This window comes from Acinonyx jubatus, chromosome A2 (assembly GCF_027475565.1).
Source record: "Acinonyx jubatus isolate Ajub_Pintada_27869175 chromosome A2, VMU_Ajub_asm_v1.0, whole genome shotgun sequence".
NCBI lineage: Eukaryota > Metazoa > Chordata > Mammalia > Carnivora > Felidae > Acinonyx > Acinonyx jubatus.
In genome coordinates this window covers 125156183-125181374 of record NC_069383.1, presented here as the reverse complement: position 1 = coordinate 125181374, position 25192 = coordinate 125156183, and the positions used below count along the sequence as shown (strand labels likewise).

Genomic DNA, 25192 nt, shown 5'->3' with positions numbered 1-25192 from the left:
AGTTGAAAGACAGTCATTAATCAAATGACTACAACATACCAATGTAAAATTACAAAGTAATAACGCAAGCTCGAGGTACATAGAGGTATCTATGATTTTCTGGAGTTTTGGTGAATTGATAGTTGAACTGATATTTGCAATACGAGTACAAGCTACCTAGAAAAAGAGGGTTAGAGAAAAAGGCACTTAAACATATACAAAAACGCTAAGGCAAGTGAGAACATAGACTATTTAGGAGTACAGGGGAGAGAGGCTATCAGGGGTATAGTTAATCCACAAATTGTTGATTTGTCCCCAGAAAACTTAAAGTTCACTGCAGATAGCTTCAGGTTCATATTTATACCTTGATGACAATGAAATTTTAAGTGTTTTCTATTTAAAAAAAATGTTAAGGCTTTGCTAGATTTACTTGATTATCCAATTATTTGTTCATCTAATGATGTAGATGTCCCCTAGAAAAAAATTACATCTAGAACATGTTACAGGTATAAACAGTAAATGGATTTATAAGCCAAATCATCTTTGAAATAAATGCTAAGGGAAAATTCAGTGTGCATGAAATATAGAAGAGGAGCTTATTAACTTTTCCCTATATTTTCTTAGGTGATGATGCTAATGGAATTTTTGATGTAATTTAAAGAGTGCTCTGCTCTCAAAAAAATACTACATGATGTGATAACCCATGCCAGGCAAAAACAAATAAGCAGACAGATCATTAATAATTATAGGTTGGCTGAAAGTACACTGTGATATCTACCATATGCTAAAAATCAAGGTATAAAATAAACCTTAGAACTCAGGAAACCTCTTGAACAGTGCAAATGTAGCATAAACTTCAATATAACAAATTATCAGCAAAAACTAATTTCCTAGTAAGCACTCTCAATGTAAATGCTGCTGCTGGACTGCCAAGAAGCATAATTTTCCAGTTTACGGAGGGAAAAAAAGCCTTTGACGGCTATTTGGAAGGCGAGGTTGAATAAGAGATCCACCTCCTTTTTGTCGCTTTACACGGCCTGTTATTGCATAGATTCCAATGTTAATCATTCATCCTGTCGCTGGGTTGCCTTCCAAATCCTGACACTGCATGTAAATCATATGCAGGTGCCTTGAAAACAGTCAAACCTGCTGGTTCCTTTTGGAACCTGGGTGGTGTTTTCCTCTGTGAAGGTCCCTGAAGGAATTGTTGGTAGACATGAATATCTGACCAACCAAATTACAATGTGCCCCCACCATCAATCCAAAACAGCTGCAGTAAGGTCACTTCCATTACAGATGTACACTGTTCAGGCAAGGAGGAGAAATAATCAGCAGTCCTGAGACCGGAAAAACAGGTCCTAACACTAACAGTCTTAGTTTGTTGACTGATTAACATCTTCCTTGGAAATTTTCTGAAGCCTAGCTGTCTGAACAGATGATACTAAAGGCAGAAAATGTGTTGTCTATTCATATCAAAATTTGCTTTATTTTCTTTGATACCAACAATTTGGAATAATTGTTCCCTTACTGGATTGAGAGCTCCAGCTTGTTCCATCATAATGGTTTTTGGAAGAGTGACACATAAAAGATGACAAAAACTCAGTCAAAGGCACTTCATGCATATTTTAGGTCATGTCAAGTGCTCGTTTGCTGTAAGGTATCAGCTTTTCTACTGCAAACCAAGTTCATATTAACAATATGGGACACTTTTTTTCTGGAGGGCGGTGTGTTGATGGAGGACCTAACTAAGCATCCGTGATTTCAGGATGCTTACTCTTTGTTCCCATAGTAATTTTAACTCAATGTTTTCTAATGACTTCATTCACTAGAGTCACACCTCCACAATTTGGTTTCCTGCATCCTAGTACCAAATGCTCCTTACTCCTTTCTTAAAATTATAAACTTTCTTAAGCTTATATTTATATGGAAATTGATATGGAAAATGTATGTTTTCATCTTAAACAGAAAACTGCTGACCAAAATAATCATTACCTGCCAAAATGAATATGGTGAGTAGAAAACAGCACAAAGGACACACTGTCCACAATAATGTACATGGGTATTAGCTGGACACTTTCAAAATCTCTGAGACTGAGACCTTTGCTCTTTTAATTAAAAGGGGACTTTAGCAAGTATTAGAGAATCGTTAGTGACAAACTGAACATCATACTGAACCATTCTCCTTGATTTAACCTAATGATTGAAAGACAATTAAAAACATAATAGATCTCTCACATTCTACCTTATTATATATGGCCTATGAGTACATGGTCTGTGCTTTGCAAAACATGGGGCTCTCCAGTTCACTAAATCCAGCAGTGCTCAATGCTGGCTGTACAGTAAACTCATCTGAAGAGTGTTTTAAAAAATACCAGAAATGCCTGGGCCACATTCCAGAACAATCAAATCGGAATGGACTAGGAAACAGAGACCCTTTATCTGATTCTAAAGTGTAGTCAGGGTTAACAATCTTGATACCTCCTAACATTTCCATTCTTCATCTTCACTTCATTTACAACTAAAACGTTCTAAATAATCACTCATGTCTTTCCCTAACTTTAAAATTCTGCAACTAATAATTGCATGAGAAAAGCATGAGGTTAGGCTGTTTACTGATGGGCTCATAAGTTGAGAACAGCGCATGGGTGAGAAAACCAGTATTTATGAAACAGGTACTAGAGGTCAACGACAAGGCTTATTTCCTTGTAATCAGACTGCCTTGGTATGTTCACCATAATTAAAAAAAAAACCAGTAGATACTGAAATAATTCAGCACGTTGACAAAATTTCTATAGATTCATACAGAAATTTACTATTTGTCAACATGAATCATTCCAGGATTCCTTTTTTTCTAAAAAAATTTAAGTTTATTTATTTATTTTGAGAGAGAGCACAAGCAGAGGAGGGGCAGAGAGAGAGAGGGAGTGAGAGACACTCCCAAGCAGACTCCATGCCAACAGCACAAAGCCCAAGGATTCCTTTGGATTTAGGGGTCAAGTCTGACATAGCATGAAAGCATTTCACATCATGAGAGGCTACCCTGAGTGACAATTTAACTTGTGGATTAAATCTCTCTCTCTTTTTAAGTCCTTGTATCAGAGCTTAAAATTTAGAGATAGTAGATTCATCCATTGTAGAATAAAAAGACTAGTATATAAGAACAGGAATCTACTCATACAAAGGAATAAAAAGTAATTGTTTCATGAAACCTTGGCTGAGTGTGTCAAATGTATTTTTACTTCTAGTTTCAATTACTATTGCTATGTAATAAATTACTCAAAACTTAATGGCTTACAATAACAGTGATCATTTATTCTGCTCTGGAATATGTAATTTGAACAGGGATCAGTGGGGAAAGTCATCTCTGTTATAAATCTCATCAGCTGAGGTGGCTGGCAGGGGACTGGCAAGCCCATTTACATGTTTGGCAAGTTGAGGTGGGCTGTTGGCTGGGAATTCAGCCATACCTGTGGACTGGGGACTTTAGTTCCTCTTGAGGTAGACCTCTCCACAGTGTGCTTGGGCTTCCTCATATTATGGTGGCTGGATTCCAAGAGAAATGGTGCTGATGGAACAAGATAGAAATGCATGCATTTTTATGAGCTAGCCGTAGAAATCACATAGCGTCACTCCTGCTGTTCTTTATTGCTCAAAGAAGTCATAGAGGAGTAGGTTTTAAGGGGAAAGTCACAGATTTTACCACTCAATGGGGAAGGGTCTCAAGTCATACTGAAAGAAGATGTTGAATATGGGATGCTGTTATAGCCAACTTTGCAAACACGACTGGCTACCCTCCTCCAGATCTCTCTGTACCTACAAATACTGCCTCCTTTTTTGGGCAGCCAACCTATATGCACTATATCTAAAATGGTTCCTTCATCCTCTGCCTTTTCCTGGGGTTCCTCCCATCAAGAGATCCGAGGGAGTGAGAACAGTGAGTATGGGGTAATTATTCACCAAAATTTATCCTTACAGTGTTGTTTTGAGGGGCTGTACTGATGACTCAAAATAAGTTAACAACAACAGCCCTTGTCTAGACACCCTTCCTTTCATGTCAGTAGACTATGTGTGAGCCAGAAAAAGGACGCCTAAGCACTCACAGAGAATACAATTATGTCCTCTCCCAGGAGAACTACTGGGAAAGATATCTCCCTATGTTTATTATAATAGCAGACCGATATGTTTCAACAGTACTCCTGACACCTCAGAAGTGTAGATTTTTCATCTCAAGTCTTACTGAAGAAGATTAAGTATGAGAGACTAGGTTTGAAGTCAAATATGACTATTGTTAGGCTATTTTTCTGGTAAAGACGGTGATCTAAAATTTTAGGCTCTGTATAAGAAAAACAGCGTAAAAAATCAGAATGTTTATGGTAATAAAAGAACACCTAAAATCCTGATTTTTGAGTCTAAAATTTTAAATTGCCCCAAATGAAACATTTATTCTTCACTTTCTTATTTAGTTTCAGATCAATTAAATGGTATAATTAAATGTCATGCCTTGCAAAGTAGAATGATTTTCTTTCTGAAATTGGGACATAAACTCTAAGCCAGCATGAACAATTACAACTCAATAATAAAAAGGCAAATAACCCAACTAAAGAATGGGCCAGCCACCCTGACTTCCGGTTTTCAGTGTATAAGCAGCTTAGCATCACACTTTGTCCTAAAAGCAAGTAAAAAATTGAGTGAACTGAAAAATCAACAACTCTTCTTAGATGTGGTACATCTAAGACTGAGGTCATAGAGGAAATCACTATCTCCCAAACTGGAAAAAACCACATGTAAATCCTGAGAATCCTAATTTATTAGAGCTGAAACCCGTGAGTACGAAGTGCCCCAGGAGCTAGTACTGGGGTAGACAAACCTGAACTGTGATTTATGAATTGCTGGAGGGTCAGTGTGGACAAGCCGGAGAGCTACAACTCTAGAGAACGTAGTCATAGGTGGTTCCCTACGTTTCTGTGAGCTGTACCTCCAGAAGCTCTATCAGGTTCTCACAGTGAATAGCAGAGAAAAATTCCCCTGTGTTTCTGGCAGGGGAAAGGAATAGAACCCATGTAGTATTTTGAAATAAGAACATTCTGTTCTTAACAAGGCTTGCTTTCAGGAGAAACTATTTTATCAGAGACTAACCTGCTGGGGTTTTTATCAGAGATAAATACTTCTGAGGGAAAGGGAATACCCAAATCCAGCTCTCTCTAGCCTTCAACATGGGGGAAGGAAAACAGACAAACTCCGAGCCCTGCAGACATCTCACCAAATGGGTGAAGGGGAACACGAAGCATTGAGAAGTTCACAGTCCAGGAGAACAGGCTGACCCAAAGAATGAGACCTAATCAGAGGACTAAAGAATGCGTTCCCTCACCCCACACCTTATACCACATTAGTAGTGACCAATTTACTGCCCCATGTCTGTCTAGCACATCATGTCTGCCCTTCAACAAAAAATGACAAAGCACATTAAAAGGCAGAAAAACATAGTTTGAAAGATTGAATAAGCATCAGAGGACACACCATGTATGGCAGGAATGTTGGAATTATCAGACAAAGAATTTAAAAAGAATTGTGATTAATAGGATAAGAGATATAATGGAAAAAGCAGACAATATGCAAAACAGATGGACAATGTAAGCAGAGAAAGGGAAATTCTAAGAAATAAAAAAGAAACACCAAAGATCAAAAATATGGTAACGAATGATTTCATGGGATCAGAAATAGAGTAGACATGGCTGAAAAAACAATCTCTGAGCTTGAGGATATGACAATTAAATTTTCCAATACTGAAAATCAAAGAGAAAAAGACTGAAAAAAAGAATAAAATATTCAAGAAATGTAGGATAACTACAAAGGTATAATATACATTTAATAGGGATATCAGAAGGAGGTAAAAGAGAGAATGGGAAGAGAAGTAATATGTGAAGCAAAAATGACTTAGAATTTCCCCAAATTAATATCAGATACCAAACCTCAGGTCCAATAAGCTCACAGAAAACTAAGCAGGTTAAATGCCACAAAAACTACACGTAGGCATTATCACATTCAAACCTCAAAAAACACAAAGAGAATCTTGAAAAATTCCTGAGGAAAAAAAGCACTTAACCTGGAGAAAGAAAAAAAGAGTTACATCCAATGTCTCCTCAAAAACGAACCAAGAAAACATATGGAATGAAATACTTAGTGCTGAAAGAAGAAACCCACCAACCTAGAGTTCAATACCCTGAAAAGTAAAAGGAGAAATATACACTTACTGAGGCAATAAAAAAATATTAAGGAAGTCGGTTGCCAGTAACCTGCATTGTAAGACATGTTAAAAGAAATCCTACAGAGAGAAGGAAAATGATATAGGTCAGGAATTTAGATTCACATAAAGAAAAGAAGAGCATCAGAGAATAAATAAGTCAATGCAAAATAAAGATTTTCTTCTGTTTGTTCTTCATAGATATAATAGTTAACACTTTGTTCAAAATACTATGATCAAAAGTGAATTTAATTTGATAAATAAATATACACATATGTATAAGTGAAATGAAAGACAGCAATGATATAAGGGGTAGGAGGAAAGAATTAGGAATATTTTGTTATTATTAGGTACTTGCACTACCATTGAAGTTGGTTTGGGTTATTTGAAAGTGGAGTTGGATTGGTTATAAATACATACCGCATACTTTAGGATAACTACTTAAAAATATTGTCATTGATATACTAAAAAGGGAGAGAGAGTGGAGTCCTAAGTGAGCATAAAATGCTCCATTAAAACAACAAAAGGCAGAAAAAACAGTGAAAGATAAAAACAAAAACAAAGAACAAGGGCAAAAAATAGCAAATGGAAGAAATATGATAGCTACTAATCCAACTATATTAATAATCTCCTTAAATGTCACTGGTCTAGGGACACCTGGTGGCTCAGTTGGTTAAGTGTCCACCTTCGGCTCAGATCATGATCTCGTGAGTTGTGAGTTCGAGCCCCACATTGGGCTCTGTGCTGAGAGCTCAGAGCCTGGAGACTGCTTCAGATTTTTTGTCTCCTTCTCTCTCTGTCCCTGCTCCACCACACTCTGCTTCTTTCTCTCTCTCTTTCTCTCTCTCTCTCTCAAAAATAAACAAACATTAAAGCAAATTTAAAAAAAAAATAAAAAAAATCAATGGTCTAAATATCTCAAGCAAAAGATGGAGATTATCAGAGTGAATTAAAAAGCAAGAGCCAACTATATCTTGTCTATAAGAAACCCACTTAAATATAAGGACACATCTAGATTAAAATAAATGGATGGAAAAAATATACCATGCTAATACTAATTTTTTTACAAAAAAGTGGGAGTAGCTATATTAATTTCAAACAGAAGTGACTTTAAGATAAGAAAAGTTACCAAGGACAGAGAGAGGCATTAGCTAATGATAGAATGGTCAATATTTCAAGACATAACAACCATTAATGTATACACCTAACAAGAAAGAACCAAAATACATAAAGGAAAAAACTGATAAAAACTGTAAGGAGAAATAGATCAATCCACCATTATAGCTTTAAGAACTTAAAATCCATCTATCAAATGAACAGATCCAACAAGTATTAATGCAGTAAGAACACAGTTGAATGAACAGCACTATCAATCAACTGGATATGATTGATATCTATAGACTACTTCATCCAAAAATAGCAGATTATACATTCTATTTAAGCTCACATAGAACATTTACCAAGAAAGACCACATAATGAGCCATAAAACACACCTTAACAAATCTGAAAGGAAAGATATTCTGCAATGTCTGCTCTCAGAACATCATGGAATTAAAGTAGAAATTGATAGCAGAAAGATAGATGAAGAGATCTGAAAACTCCCCAAATATCTGATATTAAACAGCACACTTCTAAAAAACATGTAGGTCAAAGAACAAAACCTCAACACAGATTTAGAAATATTTTGAACTAAATATAAATGAAAATATAACTTATCAAAAAATGTGTGGGATGTAGAGACAGCAATACTTAGAGGGAAATTTCCAGCACTGAATGCATATATTAGAAAAGAAAAAAGATATAAAATCAATAATCTAAGTTTCAATCTTAAGAAACTATTTAAAAAAGACAATTTGGGTGCCTGGGTGGTTCAGTCGGGTTAAACATTCAACTTTGGCTCAGGTCATGATGTCACGGTTCATGGGTTTGAGCTCCGCATCGGGCTCTGTGCTGACAGCTCAGAGCCTGAAGCCTGTTTAGGATTCTGTGTGTGTCTCTCTCTCTACCCTTCCCCCACTCACGCTCTCTCTCAAAAATAAATAGACATTAAAAAAAATTTTAAAAGAGAGACAAATCAAAAGTAAGCAGCTGAAAAGGAATAATAAAATTAAAAATCAGTGAAATTGGAAACAGGGAATAAATAGAGAAAATTAATGAAATCAGAAACTGATTCTTTGAAAAGATCAATAAAATTGATCAACCTCTGGTTAGGCTAATTAAGGAAAGAAAGAGAAAACACAAATTACCAGAAAAAAAAAACCCAAAAAACAAAAGACAGATACCACGATGGATTCTACGAACATTAAACAACGAGCAATTCTATGTTCACCAATATGAATGCTTAGATGAAATGGGCCAATTCTCTGAAAGTTACAATCTGCCAAAACACATACATGAAGAAATAATCTCAATAGAATTATACTGTTAAACAAATTGAATCAATAATTAATAACTCTCCCAAAAAGAAAGCAAAAGGCCCAGATGGGTTTATTGGAAGATTCTACCAATCGTTTAAGGAGGAAATTATACCAATTTTATAATCTCTTACCAGAGATAAAAGCTAAGGGAATATGTGCCAAATCATTTTATGAAGCCAATATTACCCTAATTAATACTGAAATCATACAAAGACACTGCAAGAAAAGAAAACTACAGACCAGTATCTCTCATAAACATCAGTACAAACATCTGCAACAAAGTATTAGGAAATCAAATCCAATAATGTATAAAAATTTATACAACACAACCAAGCAGGATTTATCTCAGTTAGGAAGGACTGGTTTAGTATTTGAAAGTCACTTAATGTAATCCATCACATCAAGAATCTGATAAGGAAACATCTTTGGGAAAATGTCTATTCATTTCTTCTGCCCATTCTAAATCAAATTATTCTTGTTTCTGGTGTTGAGTTTTATAATTTCTTTATGTATTTTGAATCATAACCTTTTATTGGATATATTCAACAAAGAATGGGGAAATTTCTTCAACTTGATTAAAAAACATCTAGAAAATACCTACAACTAACATCATAATTAATGGTCAGAAACTTGAAGCTTTCCTAAGATCAAAAACAAGGCAGAGATATTTGTTTTCATCATTACTCTTCAACACTGTTCTAAAAATCCTAGTAATCCAATAAGACAAAAAAAAAAAAAAAGGAATAAAGGGTATACATATTGGGAAGAAAAAATAAAATAAATGGTCTTTTTTTTCTCAGATGACATAATTGTGTATGTAGAAAATCTGAAAGAATCAACATAACAAAATGCCTGGAACAAATAAGCAATTATAGAAATGTTTTAGAATAAAGGTATTCTGGTATAAAAAGATAATTTTTTCTCTCTTTTTCCTTCAGAAGTAATCTTCCATCTCACAAGAGTAAGTACTAAGTCTCCAACTGGATTTGCGGGAGACAGATATACACTTGATCTTAGCCAAAAGTCTGAGAAGCGATTGGGGGAGTCAGATATAATTCTAAATTCTTCTTTAATATCCAAAATACTAATAAGCACATAGAAAGATTCTCAGTCTCATTACCGATCTGAGAAATAAGAATTGGGAATAATGAGATATCACTTCTCAATTATCTGTTTGGCCCAAAAACAAACAAACAAACAAACAAACAAAACTTAAGAGGAAAAAGCAGGTGTGGGAAAGGATTTGGGGAACAGACACCCTTAGGTTCTGCTGATAGAAACAGAAATTGCTGCCCCTTTCCTGGAGAACAATTTAGAAACAATGCTACCATTATTGCTAATAGTAGTAATAGTCATAACAATAACAAGAACAAGAACATGTGTTATTCTAAGTACCATATGTGTGTGTGTGTGTGTGTGTGTGTGTGTTTGTGCATGTGCGTGTGTAGTACCTCTGAATAATGTACTATTATCACCTCAGTTTCACAGATAAGAAACTGAGGCAAAGAGAGATAAAGATCAACATTTCATAAGGGAATGAAATCGGTTTTAGAAGTTGCAATTCTGAGTTCAGGTTTTTTAATGATGAAACTATATAATTCGAATCAGATCCAGCAATTCCTTACCTGAGCAAATATCCTCAGAAAACTTTCTGAGAATTATTGACAAGGCTTCACTATTATTGCTTCAAAACACTATTAGCTATTCTCTTCCTTACCTAGTTTCTTACTTTAAACACTCTCAGAATTACTTCAACTGGAATCTGTTAGATATTTAACACCATTGAAAAATCTAAGAAAAATTAAAAGCCTCACAATACATAGCTGTTTTATTTCATACAGGAGCAGTGAATTATTATGATTCTTTCCCTGTCTTTCTCCCCATCCATCCATTCCTTCCTCTCTCTCTTCAGCCACCCATCCATCTCTCCTTTACCATTAAGACGGTATTGTAGTTTTCTTTATTTAGGTCTTGCGGACCAATGTGTAACTTATCTTAACATATATCTTATCTTTTATTATTTTTAAAAATGTTTATTTTTGAGAGAGAGAGACAGACAGAGCTCGAGAGGGGAAGGGCCAGAGAGAGGGAGACACAGAATCCGAAGCAGGCTCCAGGCTCCGAGCTGTCAGCACAGAGCCCGATGTGGGGCTCAAACTCACAAACCACGAGATCATGACCTGAGCTGAAGTCGGATGCTCAACTGACTGAGCCAGTCAGGCGCCCCAACATGTATCTTATCTTTTGAGGGAGTTTTTTGTCCTATTATACTTTCTTATTGGTTACTGTTGGTACATAAGAAAGCTATTACTTTTTGTAAATTTACCTTGTATCTAAGTAGTAGACTTAACTCTGATTAATTTTTTAAAATTTAGAGTTGACATTATTGGGTCTTGAGTAGCCTGAATATCATTTTGTCCTCAAATAATGGTATCTTTGTTTCCTAATTTTCAGAGTTAAATCATTTATTCCTGTCCATACTTTATTGCATTGGTCCAAACATTTCCAAATGATTTTAAAATAATGGTATTTGTGCGTTTCCTTTCTTGTTGCTGATTTAAATAAAAGTATTCCTAGTATTTCTCTTTAAGGACACTTTTGGGATGTGGAGGAATTATTTTTCTGTGTCTGTAATAGGTCATTAATTTTATTGCATGTCTTCTAGGTACCCATTAAAAATAGTGTGGTCTATTTTATTAGTTTTACTGATATGATGCATGCACCTTGACTAGAATATCCCCATGTAGTTTACAAAGGTTATTATTATTATTGTTTTAATATAATGTTGAGTCTGGTTTGATACAATTTCATTTAGGTTTTCATACTATATTCACAAAATTAATTTATATCTACAAATTATTTGCTATCTTGCCAGGTTTTATTATTAGGAGTATGTTAGCTTCACAAAATAAATTGAAAAGATTTTTAAATTTTTATGTTGTCAAATAGTTTATGTAACAGAATATTTATCTATTTCCTGAATACGTGAGAAAAATTACCAGTAAAATTTTCCAGCCCCAGGGGCATCTGAGTGGCTCAGTCCATTGAATGTCTGATTCTTTTATTATTATTATTCTTATTTTTAATGTTTACTCTTGACACAGAGAGAGACAGAGCATGAGTGGGGGAGGGGCAGAGAGAGAAGGAGGCACAGAATCAGAAGCAGGCTCCAGGCTCTGAGCTGTCAGCACAGAGCCCAACACGGGGCTCGAACTCACAGACCGAGAAATCATGACCTAAGCCAAAGTCGGACGCTCATCTGACTTACCACCCAGGCACCCCGAGTGTCTGATTCTTGATTTCAGTTCAGGTCATGATCTCATGGTACCTGGGATGGAGGCTTGTGTCCAGCTCAGTGCTGACAGCGTGGAACTTGCTTGGGACTCTTTCTCTCCCTGTCTCTCTCTCTCTCTGCCCTTCCCTTCCTTCCACACACACACACACACACACACACACACACACACACTCTCTCTCTCTCTCTCTCTCTCTCTCACACACACACACACACACACACACACACGCAAAATAAAAATAAATAGACATTAAAAAATTATCAGGCCCTAAAATCATTTTATTTTTAGTGAGGGGGTGGCTGGTGATGGTTCTTGATTTACATGTTTTTATATTAATGGATATACTTAGGTTTTCTAATTCTTGTTAATTTTGATCATTTATATTTTCCTATAAACTTTCCATTTAATTGGATTCCATTAAATACATACAAGTTGAACATGGAATGCTCTGTTTTAAGATACTTCTTTCTGATCTGTTATAATCTTTCTCATTTCTAATTTTAGCTGTATCTTTATTCTTCACGGATATATTCTACAGCTTATCCATTACTTGTTGACATTCTATCTATCCCTTTTGTTTTTCTACCTGCTTTGTATACAATAGTTTTGCTATTTTTTCCCTAAATTCTACAAGGGTGTGAAAAGAATGAAAAGAAATGTGTATTTTCCATTTGTATGGTAAATTTTTCATATGTATCTGTTTCTTCCATTATAATATAGCATCAAAAGAGTCTTTTTCTAATTTTGGCAAATTGATCTGTTGGCAGTTAGAAGAAGCGCTCTCAGACTACACACCAATTTTGTTTCTCATTTTTCTCTTTGCTTTTGACTTGATATATTTTAATGGTACATTATTTACAGTATTATAGTTTATGATTATTATACCTTCCTTACAGAGCAATTTTTTTTCAAAATATATTTATCCTCCTTACTCTTGAGATTTGCCTTCAATTATGACTTTCACAAAATCACACTTGGTTCTCTTTCTTGTTGCATTTGACAGATAAATATTGCATATCTTTTCACTGATATCCTTTTATTTATAGCCTTCATTGTTTTAACTCTGATATTTTTATGGGTTTTAGCTCAAGCAACATGTTACTTGATTTGACTTCCGCCAGTGTTCTTATAAATTTAAATTGTACAGGGTTTCCACTAGGGGTGGATTTGGACCATTCATCCTAATAAACATTTTACTTGACGAACACACCCCTGGGGTGCCAATCACACTGTAAGTAGAAACTGAGACTCTATATGCCTGGTTGAGCGAATAATGAGTTAGGGAAATAAACTCAACCTCAACTGTTTTGTGCCTCTCCCTTTTTCCTAGAAGCATTGTAGAATCTTGTTTATTCATCCCTGAGCAGCACTGTGGGAGGAGACGGACTTCAGGGAAGTGTTCAAGATGAGTAAGAGTGATTTCTCTGTTCTAATCCCAGTTTTATAGACTCCTTCCGGAGTATATTCTCTTTTTTTTTAAGTGTTTATTTTTGAGAGAGAGAGAGAGAGAGAGAGAGAGAGCGAGCAAGCAGGGGAGGTGGAGAGAGAGAGGGGGGAACAGAAGATCCAATGTGGGCTGTGCGCTGACAGCAGAGAGCCCGATGTGGGGCTCAAACTCAGGAACCATGAGATCACGACTTGAGCTGAAGTTGACCGCTCAACTGACTGAGCCACCCAGGCACCCCTCCTGGGTATATTCTCTTAATGATCCTTCCAAGTCAGGAGACATTTTGAATTTGGACAATATATAAAATTTATAGGACACTCCAAGTGGGGGATGCCTAAAAACTTAGAGTGTCACTGCAATTAGTGTTTGGAATAAGTGCTTTGGCTGAGATCTGTATTTACGATGAACATATATATGCATACGTACCTTTTTTAAAACATAGTTTTATATTATAAAAGAACTGCTATTTTCAAACTTTGAGTCCTCATACCCTGATAATTTCATGACACAAATCAATTTCCAGTGACCACAATGTATTATGATACACAAAGGGCTACTTTCACGGATATTTTTTTCTACCACTAAGAGCTGGAAAATGCATCAAGTCTCGAGGCTCATGACTGCTGCCGTAACAAGAGTGAGTCCGGGCTGTGACAGATAAATCACACTGAAGTCAGCCACTCAAGTGAATGGCAGACTGGTTGTCAACACTAAACCTCTTATTGCTTCCAGTGACTTTTATCCACACACATTCTAATTCATCATAGATCCAATTCCACAAAATGTTTGTAAAGCTGTACATCTTGGCTCTATACATTCTTCATTTCTAAAGCACCTGCATCACATCAAGCTTATCAAAGCATATCCATTGAAACATCCATTACAATATACACTGAACCCTTGCTGTGTTTTTGGTTTGAAAATTTCTATTTATAGTGAGCCCCCCCCCATATCATATATCTAAGTCCAAAAGGTAACTTATTACGGAAGTCAGAATTGTCCTTGAATGTTCTTAAAATTATACTTAAATTGCCATGCCCCAGATACTAAGGTCCCAGCTAGTAATGTTCTTTTGTTTTTCTTGAACGTTGGGCTATTATCTCTTTTATCCTGTTAGGGGAAGCTATGGTATATTTAAAAGTAGAGAAAGATGTTTTACTGGGGTGAAGGATGGAATCTCTCTGCTTTCTATTTTATTTTATTTTATTTTATTTTATTTTATTTTATTTTATTTATCTTATATTTTGACTGAGTGTATGGTGTGGAATTATGTCAGTTAAACAGGATTATAATAAAATGTTATTGTACACATACTGCTAAGTCTACGTCTCTTCTTATAGCCGCATATATATGAAATAAAAGTGTATACACATGAATATACACCTTCTTACATACATAGAAATAATGTATAAAGATATGTAGACATAGGGAAATGGGGAGAGAACAGTGTTCCAGGAAGAGACCACTGTCTGTGAACTCTCATGGTGGGAGTGAACACAGCATATACTAAAAACTGATGTGAGAAGAGACCAGAAAATGAGGGACAAAATGTTAAGCAACTCACTGATGGCATCATCTAGTAGCCACAGAACCTAAAACTCATATGTATCTGAACACAACTGGGTTGTTTTTCCCAGTCACACCACACTGTGCCTACACTTCAGATTTGCATGGCAAATAGTGGGCTTAAGTGGCATTTTTTTACTGCTCATTTATTTATACAATTTTGGTTTGTCCCACAGGCACAGGCCGAAGCTTGTCTTTGGATCCATACCTCGTCCCGTGATATGCCAATTTGGTTTAATCACTTGGTTTAACAAGCTTTTCTGAATGTATAACCACGCAGAAGCCTGTGATTGGCAGGATGTTCAACCCTACACAATGTATCTGATCTAAATTGTTAGAGCTTTCTGAGCTTATAGATTTGTCCCAAAGGTGTGTGTTTTTTACAATAAATGAATGAGTATTGAATACTCAAGGTATGGTCCAATAATACCCTGTTGTATAGTCCCAATGACAACTGGCTGAATCAGTTAAGAACTTTTAGTGGATTTTCCATTTTTTAAAAAAATGTTTTTAGTGTTTATTTATTTACTTTTGAGAGACAGAGAGGGAGCACAAGCAGGGAAGGGAGAGAGAGGGAGACACAGAATCAGGAACAGGCTCCAGGATCTGAGCTGTCAGCACAAAGCCTGACATGGGGTTTGAACCTGGGAACCATGAGATCATGACCCCAGCTGAAGTCAGACGCTTAACCAACTGAACCACCCAGCTGCCCCTCTTCCATTTTCTAAACTATGCCTCCCCCTTTAAAAATATGGTTCTTAGGGGTGCCTGGGTGGCTCAGTCAGTTAAGCATCTGACTTTGGCTCAGGTCATGATCTCACAGCTTACGGGTTCGAGCCCCACATCGGGCTCTGTGCTGGCAGCTCAGAGCCTGGAGCCTGCTTCAGATTCTGTGTCTCTGTCTCTCTGCCCCTTCCTGCTCACACTCTCTCTCTCTCTAAAAATATAAATAAACATTAAAAATTTGTTTAAATGATAAAAAAATTTAAACAAAATAAAAATATGGTTCTTAACATCTACCTTTTTCTGCAACTTCCTGACTCACACTTTGCTGCTTTTCAAAACAGGTGATATATCCATGAACATACTGGATAAAGAGAAGCAGACTCTCCAGGTTAATGTGAAAGCTGCGATGAATTTATAATCAGAGGACAAGAGTTGTTGTGTGATTCCCTTCTCATGCAACAGAAAACCAATTTACTTAATTGCCTGTGCTTAAGCGTAATGTCTTCTTGTATGGCTTACTGTTCTATACTGATGGGAGAATATTAAGTTACTAATGGCGTAAGTCCATAAAAAAAATTCATAGGCCATGAACTAGCATGCTAGAAAAAGAACAGATTTGGCAGGTGGTAGAATTAATTTATGAAATGTCATGTTTTAGATACCTGACTCTTGTAAACAGATGATTTTATACCTGATGTAGGCCCTATCATTCAACTAAAAACAGGTAAATTACATTAAAACCGCAAATATTCTTAACTCCAAGCTCCTCTTACAGAAAGCAGTCATCTGGCTCAGTCTGAAGTGAGCACTTCCTCAAGAATGTTTGATGAATATTAAAATCAAATTACTTTGGGCTTTTAGTCTCTCGTTATTTCTTTAGCATTAGTGAAAATAGAGGACACTCTATGCAATAAAACACCATCAACAGTTTAAAATCCAGGTAAATCACAAACACCGTTATCTACACTAGACAGCAAAGGTAACTAATGTTTCAAATCTAAGAACTAAGGTTAGGACAAGAGCTGAGTTAGAAAAGAAGCTTTTTCCAGAATTGATAATGGGACTTTATGAAGGTAACATTCTAGTCTTTTCTCTTTTCCTTTGCCTTCCCTCAGGGAAAGGACGAACCCTAGGCATGGAAGAGAGTTGCCTGAGAATACTGGCATACGCCTTTTCTTACTGCTACAGAAGAAATTTGTGACTTTTTTTTTTTTAAAAAAAAAGGGTATTTAAAGTAATGGTGAAAGAAATGCTTGTAAGTTGTAGCCACTGGTGAAGTCCTCCCAGGCCTTGAATTGGTCAGAATAATTAGAGAAACCAGAACTTCTAAAATGGAATAAGCCAGGTAAAAGAAAATGGAAAAGGCAATGAAACTGCACATAACTGCGGCTGGTTATCTAAACATCACCACTTTTTTATTTCTTGTAAGAAACCATCTGCAATGTTTACTAGGGCTGCTGTAACTAAGTGACACAAACTGGGCAGCTTTAAACAACAGAACTTTATTCCCTTTATAGTTCTTGAGGCCAAAAGTCTGAAGTCAAGCTCCCTTTCTAAAATCTCTAGGATAGGACCCTTCCTTGTCCCGTCTGAACTTCTGGAAGCTCTAGGCATCCCTTGGCCTATGGAAAGATAGCTTTAATTTCTGCCTGCATCTTCACATTGGCCCTTCCCCTCTGTGTCTGTGTCTTTTTTTTTTTTTTCTAATTGTATTTATTTATTTTGAGAAAGACAGAGAGAGAGAGAGCGCGCGCAAGTGGGGGAGGGGTAGAGAGAGACACACATCGAATCTGAAACAGGCTCCAGGCTCTGAGCTGTCAGCACAGAGGCCCACGCTGGGCTTGAACTCACAAACCACGAGATCATGACTTGAGCTGAAGTCAGACACTTAACCGACTGAGTCACCCAGGAGCCCTGTGTCTGTGTCTTTACGTGGTGTTCTCCCTATGTTTGTGTCCAAACTTCCCTCTTAAATTTTGTTTTCATTGAGGTAGAGTTGACATACAATATAATATTAGTTTCAGGTGTACCACATAGTGATTCTCCAATTATATACATTACAAAATGCTCACCACAATAAGTGTAGTTAGCTTCTGTAACCATACAAAGTTATTATAATATTATTGACTCTATTCCCCTACACTGGATTTTTCATCCCCACGACTTACTTATTTTCTAATTTCAAGCTTGTACCTCTTTATCCCCTTCATCAAATCTTCTTCTTCTTATAAGGACATCGGTCATACTGGGCCCATATCAGGCCCATTCTACTCTGGTAGGACATCACTACAACTTAACTAAATGTATCTGCAACAGCCATAATTCAAATAAAGTCACCTTCTGAGGTACCGGTGTAAAGAAATATATTTTCTGCACCTCGTTTACTGTCAACTACCACACTCGTACTTAGAACACAGCACAACACTTCTGACATCGTGTGTGTGGGTTCTCCACACCAAGCAATCCTTGGACACAAGTTGATGCCTTATAATTCAGTTCTGAGGCTATCTGCCTGGAGTTGGCACTGGATCCCATGAGTTAAGAGCTGAGTCCCAGAGGACTGGCCACCATTTAGACACCAATCACAAGTCTCAGACAGTTACCTAATCTTCTGATCAACTAGCTGTAAATCGGGGTTCCCATGGCACTCTGCTTGGGTTCAATTATTTGCTAGTACAGCTCTCCAAACTCAGGGAAAGATTTATCTACATATATTTGTTTATTGTAAAGGATATATATGTAAGAAAGGGTGCAGATGAACAGCCAGATGAAGAGGTTCACAGGATGATGTTCAGGAGGGTCCTGAGTGCAGGATCTTCTGTCCCAGGGGATTTGAAGGGTGCCACCCTCCTGGCAGGTAGATGTGTTTACCAAGCCAGAAACTTACAAAACTCCACACTTTTGGGATTTTTGTAGAAGCTTTATCACAGTAGGCCTGATCAATTATGAACTCAATCTCTAGCTCCTCTTCCCTTGTCAGAGGATGAGTGATAGAGCTAAAACTTGCAAGCTTCTAATCATGGTTTTTCTGGTGACCAGGCTTCATCCTCAAGCTGTTCAGCAGTTCACAAAGAGTCACCTCATTAGAACAGAAAACTTCCTATCACCCACGAAATTCCAAGGGTTTTAGGAGCTCTGTGACAGGAACTAGGGGCAGTAACCAATATATTTTATTATTTCACAATTAGACTTCAGGACTTAATCTTTTCTGGGGGCTGGCAAACAACTGAAGTCATAACATTACCCTTTTAAGTTGCACACGGTACTAATGTGTTGTTACACCTGTCTGTATGTGTATCTACATTTAATAAAAAATAAAATCTTTGTCAAAAGATACAGCTGAGTTGTCCATCGTGTCATTTTTTTTTTAATTCAAAGGACAAAACTTGAACTCTACTATATACCATTGACGTCTTAGCCAAACAGAATGAAGCTATCCCTGAGTCAAAATGAAGAGGCCTCCAAGGGCAACTGGCCTTGTGATTCTGGATTCACAGACATATGCCAGGCTGGAGGGGAGGGGGAGGGTCTGCTCTTAGTTTGTGTGGCCCACCAAACACTGTGGTCACTTCTTTTTATTTTTTTAAAGTTTATTTATTTATTTTTTAGAGAGAGAGAGCAGGGCAGGGGCAGAGAGAGAGGGAGAGAGAAAATCCCAAGGAGGATGTCAGCACAGAGCCCGATGTAGGGCTCCAACTTGTGAACCGTGAGATCATGACCTTAGCCGAAATCAAGAGTCAGATGCTTAACCAACTGAGCCACCTAGGCACCCCAGCACTGAGTCACTTCTTAACAGTTCTCCTCAAAGTATCAGTTCTTCCTTGAAATCTGTAATTATTTCTGAGATAGAACCATCACAAATGCGGAGAAAGAGTGGAACGTAAGAAAATATTTGTGTTTTGGGCACATACAGATTTAGGCTTGAATCTAGGTTCCATAGTGTCTAGCACAGTGACCCCAGGCAAGTTAATAAGCTTTTCAAATCCTTAGTGTGTGCATCTGTGAAATGAAAATCCTCACTGCTAATGCCCAGAGTGATTTCAAGGATCAACGTGGATAAAGCTCCTGGCTTGATACAAAGGAGGCCCTGAGTAAATGTGACTTGGTTCAACTTCATAATATATATGGCAAGTTGAAAGTCAACACCTTATAAGAAAACTTTCTTCTTCCATAGGGTGCTAGTGACCAAATTTTCATGGTGATATGTATAATTAAGTATTTAATATAAATACAACAAATATCACTTTTAATTAAAATTATAATTCACAGGTAGAAGTCACTGTGTTTGCTTTCTGGTAACTACAATAATAAAATTAGATCACAACAGAACTGGGAATGAAGATTTACTCACAGTGCAAACATTCTCAAGCATCACATATGCGCCAGGTGTTCTTTTAGGGACGATGGGACACAGCCACAGGTGATAGAAACAGCAGGAAGGAAGTGGTACAACTTACCCCACCAACTTTCTCAAAGTGAGATCCATCTTTCTTAAAATCTGTGAGGGCTCCATTGAAATACCAGGTAAACATGATGTCTAGCAAGGGATCATGTTGCACTTGGCAGGGCAAAATGACACTTTCGCCAACAGAGACATCCATGTTGGATGGTGCCAAAGTTATTCTCGTTGGTTCTGTTAAGGGAACAATAAAGTTTTAAATAAAATTGTAGTGTTTTTATTTTGATGAAAGCATTTTCACAAGCTGATTTCTAACCTAACATGTAGTGTGCATAATTGAAAGTCTTCAACATTAATATAGACATTTTTATGCAGATTTGTAATGTATTTCTTTGGATCTACAAATTTTTGTTAAAATAATTAGGAAATTTGAATTTATAGGATACATCAGTTTAAAAATTAAAGTCACCTGTAAACAAGGTTCTACTACTACTACAAAATCAATTTTAACTTAGTTTTACTGCTTTGTGAAATATAGGGGTAGAAAGAGAAACCACTGAATTTTCACTAACTTTGAATGACTCAAATGCATTACTACCAAAATTTAAATACACTCAAACATTTGAAAGGCCACACAAAAGACATCCAGAACAGGTACTGTAAGAGGGATACTAAGTTAAAATGCTAATTAAATGCCTGTTTTTCCCTAAATGTCCACATGTGCATTTCTTTCTTCCTATCATTAACACAGCCCTTCCAGCTGTTCTGAATTAAACTTCTTTTGACCCCACTTTTCCATTGCTACTCATTTGTTGACTCCGTATTGCAGCAAAAGTCCTCCAAAGAATCATTTATGTATACTGTCTACAATTCCTCTAGTAAATTCTCTCTCTAATCCACTCTTGTTAGGCTGTGGCTTCCCGCAACTTATTTGCTTTTAAGGTTCCCAGGAATCACCCTGTTGCAAACCAATGGCACATTTTCCAATTTCATGTACTTAATTGATGTTTCAGCAGTATTTGCTCCCTTTCATCACCGTCTTCCTGTCAGTTCACTTTCTTTGCTTGGTTTCTGGAACGGGAAACCCTCTTTGTTTTCTAGTACTGTGCTGGTCACTGCTTTGTGGTCCCTCTCCTTTTCCTACATCTCGTAATGTTAGATTGCCTCAAGCTCAATCCTTGGTCTTCTTCTTTTGTCTTCACTCACTCTTGGTGATTTTATCTAGACTTCTCTTTTCAAGTACTTATCTGTATGCGAACAACTCCCAAATGTGTGTTTCTATCCTCTATCTGATCTCTCCTTCGAATTCAGGCACAGCCAAATGCTAATGCTTTGGCTAAGGAAATGTAAGATGGAGCTATGTGTGGCACTGACAGGCAGAAGCCTGGAAAAAAGTAAGAGGCCATCTGAAACGTAGTCTTTCCTCTTCCACTGTGATGGGCAATGTGCAAGAGAATGGAGGCACAAGGACCCTTTATTCCTTAATGTAGACAGCATAGCTGACCCACCATGGACGGTGACATAAGCAAAAAGTATTAGCTTATGCTAATATTGTTGTTAATGGCAGAATACTGTGGTCTGCTTTCCACAGAGCCTGGTGAACATTTCACATTTACCACATCCAAACCGAACTCCTGATCTGCCTCCTCCCCAAAGTGTGCAATCCTCAGCCTTTTCAATCTCAGTTGTTATGATGGTCATTCCTTCTGTTATTTGCCAAACGCCCTGCAACCATCCTTGTCTCCTTTCTTTCTCTTGGGCCTCATTGGTCAGTAACTCCTGTTGACTCTGCAAGCCCAGTATTTGCAGAATCTGATCCTTTTCCATCAACTCCTCTGTTGTCACTTTCACTTGAGTCATTATTGCTTCCTGCCTGGTTTGCAGCCATGGTCTTCTGAGATCTCTCCAACTTCTACTCTTGATTCCCCACAGTCTGTTCTCATCAGAGTAGCTACATCAAAAGTTTAAAAATATATTTTACATCATGCCACTCTCTGCCGATTTGCACCAGCCTCTACTTTTCACTTCTACTAAAAGCCAAAGTCCTCACAAGGTCTACAAAGTTCTTCCACGATTTTCCCCCAAAGAATCTATTAGTTAACTCCTCTGTGTCGACAAAATCTCTCTTTCTCACTGGGCGTACTCCAATCACCATCTTTCTGCTCCAGCTGACCTCTCCCACACACTACTCTGTATTTTCTCAATTGTTTGCATTTTTTTCCCTTGGATAATTCCCTCATTTTTTATTCTACTGTGTATTTTCTTTCTACCTCCGGTAGAAGGTAAAATTCATGAAGGCAGAATCTTTATCAGTTTATTTACCAACATAAGTCAAGCACCGGACACACAGCAGGTACTCATTTTTTTTTCTCAAATAAATAAACAACATATATGTGCAACTGTAAATGACTCTCATTGATGGTAAGGATTGTTTCATGGACGTCAAAAAATCCAGAAAATATCAATGATATTGTGCAAGAGTACATTCAAAAGATCTGACATAACAGAATAGCATAAAATTAGGTCATCAGCATATGCTATTTGTAATTCTTTTGCCTATCGTACTTGCACATAACTGATATGTTCCCCAGTGCATACTATGGTATGTAAAGAAATAATAAGAATTGTTCTCTTTATTTCCACCTGTTAAAAATAACAGTGCAAACACAGGTTCTATCTTCATAGTGCACTGCATAGTATAAACAATCTGGTTTTTTCTTTGCTCTTAATAACATACCATACAGCCCATCTCTACATAAAGCAATCTTTGGGAAATGTACCTACCAGTAACAACCAAGCGCGTTGTGCCATTTGCTTTCCCAAACTGGTTTTCTGCTATGCAGGTATAAGTTCCAACGTCAGCTTTAGTCACATTGACTATTTGAAGTCCTCCGTCTTTTAAAAAAGAAATTCTAAAGAAAATACAAATTAGACAAATAAGTGTATATTAGTCATTTTTCCCCAAATAGCAATTTTTATAAAAGTATTAGTATTGCCTTAAGCTAGTATTTTTATTTATTTTTTTATTTATTTTAATGTTTATTTTCAGAGAGACAGAGACAGTGTGAGTGGGAGAGGGGCAGAGAGAGAGGGAGACAGAGAACCCCAAGCAGGCTCTGCACTGTCGGTCAGAGCCCGAGGCTGGGTTCGAACCATCGAAACTGTGAGAACATGACCTGGGCCAAAACCAAGAGTCGGATGCTTAACCGACTGAGCCACCCAGGCGCCCTTTAAGCTAGCATTTTTAAGTCCAGTCCTTAGCCTTCTTGGAAATAAAGAAAATTAAAAGAAAAGTTATACACATACACACATGTGCACACACGTGCATACACACGCACAAAGAGCTGAGTAAGAAAAGATGCTCTACCAATCGGAACTTTTCTTGATATTTTTTATGCAGCCCTACTTAGCAGCATTACTTAACATTTCACTTACTTTCAGGGGTGCCTTAATCAAATAAGTGTGAAATGTTTTCTAAAAATATATGGTGTGGTAGATTGCTCATGATGGGTTAGCCTTGTAAGTTTGGAGAAAATAGAAAATAGACAGGACACTAACTCGCTTAACTTTAAAACAGTTCATGAGAAAGGAGAAAACTCTCTTTCCTTTACATAATGAACTTGGGAGAGTCACATTTGACTCCATATAAACTCAAATTTTACAAAATCACACGTTCATGGTCACCTGTGAGCTACTGCAAAGAATCTGGGCAATACAAATGAACATTACATTAGAGTTTCTGAGCATATGCTTAAGATACTTAAGGCTTTTGCATCTAACTAATTCATTAAGGAAATACAAATGAGTGCCTTACACGTGCTAGGCATTATGAGACTCTCTGGGATTACAGTGTGAGCAAGAAAGAAAGTCTCCACCTTCACGGAAATAAGTCTAATGAGCAGCTTAGACAATACATAAGTAAGTGAGAGAAGTTCAGATATTTGGGAAATACTCTGAAGGAGACAAACAGGATGACACAATAAAGAGTCAGAGCTATAAAGAATGTTCCCTTGATAGGGTGCTTCAGAAATGCCTCTGACAAGAGGTATCATTTGGAATAAGAATAAAGAATGAGAAAGGGTCTATCAGTCATTAGTCAGATCCATGAATCTTTACTGCCTATCTTGTCGACCTATAATTATTTTCCTTTCTTTGAATTCCTAAAATTTTCACTACCCATATCATTCATTTAACACTTAGGATGCCTTTTATCTTGTATGGTTCATATCTTTGGTATCTGAGTGTCATATCAATCTAAAGAGAGGGTAAATTTCTTAAAAAGGTTTCCAACCCCGAGTCAGCATGACATGATATAGTAAACCATGGTCAATAAGTGTTTGCAACTTTTAGGCTATACAGTAGATATGAAAGGACGCTGAGGACCTCAGACTATGATGGGATGATCTCAACTCAATTTCTGGATATTATCCTGTTTGATAGAAGATATTGAGGCAAGTGTCAGAAGTGTGGATAGTCCGAGTTTATGTATCAAAAATATACAAGATATATCTTTTACATTACATATAACTATTTTTCATGTCTTTTATATTACATATACATGTACATTCCTTTGATGGCCTGTCATTCACATTCACTCAAATCCTAGTTCCATTTTCTTGAGTGAGAAAGTGGTGGAATCAGAGGCAGCACACACAGACCTGCTCATGATTCTAGGCAGAGTATCCATGAATGTTTGTTGTTCAGGTGATTTGTTGTTTGTTTGTATGTCAAGAAATGTTTGAAACAAAAGGGTTTGAGAACAATGCCCTAGAAAGCTAATCAGGGAACACAGAACATTGTATTTTAATTTGAGGAGCAAAGCAGAAAGGTTAAAAATGCCAAGAACTTTCCTAAGTAGCTGGGACAAAGGTGCTTTATCTGATTTCCTTCATGGAACCCTCACCACTTTACTGGGTATGAAATGCAGGCTGATCACTTTTCTCAAAGAGATGATCGAAGAAAAATCACTTTATACCTTAGCATATCAGAGAACAAAGATTTTCTTAGACAGTGTGCAATAATAGTTGAAAGAGGAGACTCTGCAGAGGGGCACAAGCAAATAAAACACTTAGGATATGGAGAATGTTTTCATAAACATAGGGAGTAAATGGAAACAAATGTGA

General features: G+C 36.9%; 1 protein-coding gene across 1 annotated transcript in view; it reads right to left on the bottom strand.

Annotated features, from left to right (window-relative positions):
- CNTN3 (contactin 3) overlaps positions 1-25192 on the bottom strand; it is a 339764-nt gene that overhangs the window by 42564 nt on the left and 272008 nt on the right. The window contains exons 12-13 of the mRNA XM_015066053.3: positions 22854-22981; positions 20128-20303 (exon numbers count right to left, since the gene is read on the bottom strand). Coding sequence (XP_014921539.2) covers positions 20128-20303; positions 22854-22981 — 304 coding nt within the window. The remainder of the gene's footprint in view (positions 1-20127; positions 20304-22853; positions 22982-25192) is intronic.